The sequence below is a fragment of the Oncorhynchus gorbuscha genome, unplaced genomic scaffold (genome assembly GCF_021184085.1).
Source record: "Oncorhynchus gorbuscha isolate QuinsamMale2020 ecotype Even-year unplaced genomic scaffold, OgorEven_v1.0 Un_scaffold_390, whole genome shotgun sequence".
Taxonomy (NCBI): Eukaryota; Metazoa; Chordata; class Actinopteri; order Salmoniformes; family Salmonidae; genus Oncorhynchus; species Oncorhynchus gorbuscha.
The window spans coordinates 255,586-260,559 of NW_025745238.1; the positions used below are offsets into that span (position 1 = coordinate 255,586).

General features: G+C 45.9%; 1 protein-coding gene across 1 annotated transcript; it reads right to left on the reverse strand.

Annotated features, from left to right (window-relative positions):
- Positions 1 to 644: 644 nt before the first annotated feature.
- Positions 645 to 4,940, reverse strand: wt1b (WT1 transcription factor b). Its single transcript, XM_046333387.1, has 5 exons — positions 4,566 to 4,940; positions 4,012 to 4,159; positions 3,820 to 3,909; positions 3,493 to 3,582; positions 645 to 1,718 (listed from the first exon to the last, which is right to left on the reverse strand). The coding sequence occupies exons 1-5, from the start codon at positions 4,749 to 4,751 to the stop codon at positions 1,597 to 1,599; spliced, it is 636 nt and encodes a 211-aa protein (XP_046189343.1). The 5' UTR covers positions 4,752 to 4,940; the 3' UTR covers positions 645 to 1,596.
- Between the last annotated feature and the right edge of the window lie 34 nt (positions 4,941 to 4,974).

The following is a 4,974-nucleotide window of genomic DNA, read 5'->3' on the forward strand; positions in this document are numbered from 1 at the left end:
GTGTTTATATGTGGTGATGAGACCCAACCAATGGTGTTTATATGTGGTGATGGGACCCAACCAATGGTGTTTATATGTGGTGATGAGACCCAACCAATGGTGTTTATATGTGGTGATGTGGTGTTTATATGTGGTGATGTGACCCAACCAATGGTGTTTATATGTGGTGATGTGACCCAGCCAATGGTGTTTATATGTGTGATGGGACCCAACCAATGGTGTTTATATGTGGTGATGTGACCCAGCCAATGGTGTTTATATGTGGTGATGGGACCCAGCCAATGGTGTTTATATGTGGTGATGAGACCCAGCCAATGGTGTTTATATGTGGTGATGGGACCCAGCCATGATGTTTATATGTGGTGATGGGACCCAGCCAATGATGTAGATGTCTCTCTAGAAACAAGGGCGATATTGAAGCACATCCAGAGGAATGCATGTTTCTCTTCTAATTTATAGGGGTCCATATGTTCCTGGTTTTGGAGATGTGTGTGGGAGATTTAGGAGGGGAGACCTGCACCTTGTCCGGGTCACGAGGGGTTGTGTTATCTCAGTCTGAACCCCGTTGGCTCCTCCTAAGGGTAAGATGTCTTGATATGAAATATGAGACAACACCACATACCAAAAAAACGACACAACAACACTGACCAAAAGATCAACATTTAGTACATTTGAACAGTACAAAAATACAAAACGACTGTTTAAAAAGGATAGCAATGAGTCATATATACACAAAGGAAGTGACATTTTACACTGTAGGCACATAAAACACATCTACACATTTCCTCCAGCAATCACAGTATCATTTTCTGTTTTACTCGTTGTCTCGTTGGACATAGTGACATTGTCTGTTTCCTAACTCCAGTTTACATGGTCCATCTCCTGTACATACAGGTCTAGGATCTTAATTTGATATGCAGAAAATGTCAAACTTGTTTGAGGTTTTAAAAGGCTTCTGAAGTTTATAATTTCCAATTTGAAATTTCAGACTTGATTTTCCCTCACAAAAAATATATCAACCCCTACTTAAATATCTATTAATTATAATCCACATAATAATTCCCATTTCCTGTTGCTGCCGTATATTTTCTTGCTGTAGCAAACCGTCTCAAATTAAGATCCTACATCTGTAGTAAAACATTTATGGCAGAAAAATGAACATAAAGCCAGTGCAATTATAATACAACAACAAAATAATAACAATTGATGTTCTTCTCACCCAGACAGCAGATTCTTAATCATGACTCAGGATGAAGCTGGTTGTGTACATAAGAAAAATATCAACTATTTGATTTCTAACAATAAAACCAGGGAATCGTAGTGCTGGGTTATCAGGGTTGAAGCTACAGTAACCGTTGATATTCATTGGCTGATGTGACATAAATCTGAGGTGGCGTTGATCTGTTCGTCTTCCATTCAAAGGGGTGCATGGTGAAACTATGTTCTTTAGTTGGAGCAATAGAGGCCATATTTGAGTTGTACTTTCCACTTATGGCATCGGTGGGCATAGGTCCAGTCATCATTGTTGCTCAGATGGCTATGAGTTTGGTACGGTCCAATCCAGTCCTGTCCAGTCCAAACCAGGTTTAGTACTGGTCAGATGGCAGACTGTAATTTGATCAGGTTCCTCTGGTGCATGCTGTGGTGGCGAACTAACTCATCAGACCTGGCAAACTTCTTCTGACAGCTGGACCAGCGGCATGTAAAGGGCTTCTCACCTGAGAGGAGGAGAAGAGAGGAGAGGATAAGAGAGGAGGGAGGAGGAGGATAAGAGAGGAGAGGAGAGAGGAGAACAGAGGAGAGAAGAGAGAAGAGAGGGGTGAAGGAGAAGAAAGGAGGGGGAGAAGAGCGGAGAAGAGGAGAGGATGGAGAGAGGAGAATAGGGGAGAGGAAAAGAGAGGGGAAGAGAAGAGAAGAGAGGAGAGGATGAAGAGAGGAGGAGAAGAGAGAGGAGAAGAAGAGAAGAGAGGTGAAGGAGAAGAAAGGAGGGGGAGAAGAGCGGAGAAGAGGAGAGGATGGAGAGAGGAGTAGAATAGGGGAGAGGAAAAGAGAGGGGAAGAGAAGAGAAGAGAGGAGAGGATGAAGAGAGGAGGAGAAGAGAGAGGAGAAGAAGAGAAGAGAGGAGGAAGAGAGGAGGAGAATATGGGAGAAAACAAGACGAGAGGAGAGGAGAAGAGAGAGGAGGAGAGGAGGAAGAGAGGAGGAGAATATGGGAGAAAAAACGAGACGAGAGGAGAGGAGAAGAGATGAGGAAGAGAGGAGGAGAATATGGGAGAAAACAAGACAAGAGGAGAGGAGAAGAGAGGAGAGGAGGAAGAGAGGAGGAGAATATGGGAGAAAACGAGAAGAGAGGAGAGAGAAGAGAGAGGAGGAAGAGAGGAGGAAGAGAGGAGGAGAATATGGGAGAAAACGAGACGAGAGGAGAGGAGAAGAGAGGAGGAAGAGAGGAGGAGAATATGGGAGAAAACGAGACGAGAGGAGAGGAGAAGAGAGGAGAGGAGAGGAGGAAGAGAGGAGGAGAATATGGGAGAAAACGAGATGAGAGGAGAGGAGGAAGAGAGGAGGAGAATATGGGAGAAAACGAGACGAGAGGAGAGGAGAAGAGAGGAGGAAGAGGGGAGGAGAATATGGGAGAAAACGAGATGAGAGGAGAGGAGAAGAGAGGAGAGGAGAGGAGGAAGAGAGGAGGAGAATATGGGAGAAAACGAGAGGAGAGGGGAGGAGGGAGGAAGAGAGGAGGAGAATATGGGAGAAAACTAGACGAGAGGAGAGGAGAAGAGAGGAGGAAGAGAGGAGGAGAATATGGGAGAAAACGAGACGAGAGGAGAGGAGAAGAAGAGAGAGAGGAGAGGAGGAAGAGAGGAGGAGAATATGGGAGAAAACGAGACGAGAGGAGAGAGAAGAGAGGAGAGAGGAGAGGAGGAAGAGAGGAGGAGAATATGGGAGAAAAACGAGACGAGAGGAGAGGAGAAGAGAGGAAGGAGAGGAGGAAGAGAGGAGGAGAATATGGGGAGAAAACGAGACGAGAGGAGAGAGGAGAAGAGAGGAGAGGAGAGGAGGAAGAGAGGAGGAGAATATGGGAGAAAATGAGACGAGAGGAGAGGAGAAAGAGAGGAGGAAGAGAGGAGGAGAATATGGGAGAAAACGAGACGAGAGGAGAGGAGAAGAAGAGAGGGGGAAACAAGAAGGAGAAGAGAGGATTGTCAGTGGTGGCGATGATTTAGTGGTGAGCTGAGCCATAACAAAAAATCTAATCTGTTATTTAAATATACAATTAATAATAAATGTATACACTCATTAGCATGGTTACTAAGGTAATCATTAGGCCTACTGGCTATTTAATTAGTTGTATTTCATTAGGATCCACATTAGATGGAGCTACCACAGCAGCTATTCTTCCTGGGGTCCACATCATAGAAGCAGTGTAGTGACCAGGATAATTAACACAGTAGAAAAAGCAGAGGAATAGGTAGAAAATAAAGGTATACGCACTTGTTTTACCTGTATGTGTCCGAGTGTGTGTCTTAAGATGGTCTGACCGTGAAAACTTTCTGACACGTCTCACACTGAATGGTTTCACTCCTACACAGAGAGAGGTGGAGAGGGGAAGACAGGTGGGGGTTAAGAGTTTATAAAGATTATTTTTAAACTCTAGGTAAAGAGAAAAGAGTTGGAGAGAGCAAGAGAGAGAGAGAGAGAGCAAGAGAGAGAGAGAGAGAGAGCGGGAGAGAGAGAGCGAGAGAGAGGAGAGAGAGAGAGAGAGAGAGAGAAAGAGAGGAGAGAGAAGCTGAGAGAAGCTGAGAGACAGAGAGTTCTGACCTGTGTGTCTGCGTTGGTGTCTCTTCAGTTGATCTGATCTGGAGAATCTCCGTCCACAGTCTGTAAAGTCACACTGATATGGCTTTTCTCCTGCAACCATAATCATCATCATCACCACCATCATCATCCTCATTATCACAACCACCATGCCACTGTAAAGAAATGACTGTTGTCTATATGGGGTGTACTGACTCGTGTGTTTCCTGCCATGCATCTGCAGGTGGGAAAGTTTGAAGTATCTCTTATTGCAGCCGGGGTAGGCACACAAAAACGGACGCTTCTCATTGGTCTCTGATGACCTCACCACAGACGGTGTGATACCAGGCACCCGCCGCACATCCTGAGAGAGAAAGAGAGAGAGTGTGAGAGAGAGAGAGAGAAATAAAGAGAGAGAGAGAGGTAAAAGAGAGAGAGAGTAAAGAGAGGAGAGAGAGAGGTAAAGAGAGAGAGAGATAGGTAGAGAAAGAGAGAGCGAGAGATAGAGAGAGAGAGAGAGAGAGAGAGAGAGAGAGAGAGAGAGAGAGAGAGAGAGAGAGAGAGAGAGAGAGAGAGAGAGAGAGAGAGAGAGAGAGAGAGAGAGAGAGAGAGAGAGGTAGAGAAAGAGAGAGAGGGAGGGAGGGAGAGAGATAGAGAGATGGAGGGAGAGAAAGAGAGAGAGAGAGGGAGGAAGAGAGAGAGAGTAGGTGAGAGAGTAGGTGAGTGTGTGTGTGCGCGTTTATGAGTGTTTATGCGTATCGGACCCTGACCTGTAGTCCTCTGTAGAGGCCGTGTGTGTGGATGTGGTACTGGGCACTACAGCTGAGGACCACCGGAGGAGGGGGGGGAGCGGGGTCACTCTCATATCCTGTCCCATGACTGTAAGGGCAGCAGAGGTGAGGCTGAGGTGAGCACAGTGCAGTACCATGACAACAAGACTGAACATCTAACAACATGCTACTCTAACAGTCAGTGATGTCACACTTCTTCCAGTTAATCCTGTTGGAGTGAGAGGGAGGATGGTGGACAAGGGTCAGAGAGGGATGCTTCTATCTGCTATCCTCACACCTTCAGCCTGTCCTCTGTTCAGGGACATATCAGTTCCTACTCCTGTGTTGGTCTTGGTGAGGGGGTGTAAAAATGGGGAAGAGAGAGGTGAGAGAGAAGAGATTGAGAAAG

Excerpts from the sequence above, each read along its gene's own strand:
- wt1b (XM_046333387.1), bottom strand. The coding sequence starts at position 4,751 with ATGTTGTTAGATGTTCAGTCTTGTTGTCATGGTACTGCACTGTGCTCA. Across the intron at positions 3,583-3,819 it reads ACACCAACGCAGACACACAG|GAGTGAAACCATTCAGTGTG; the intron begins GTCAGAACTCTC and ends CTCTCTGTGTAG. Across the intron at positions 1,719-3,492 it reads GACACATACAGGTAAAACAA|GTGAGAAGCCCTTTACATGC; the intron begins GTGCGTATACCT and ends TCCTCCTCTCAG.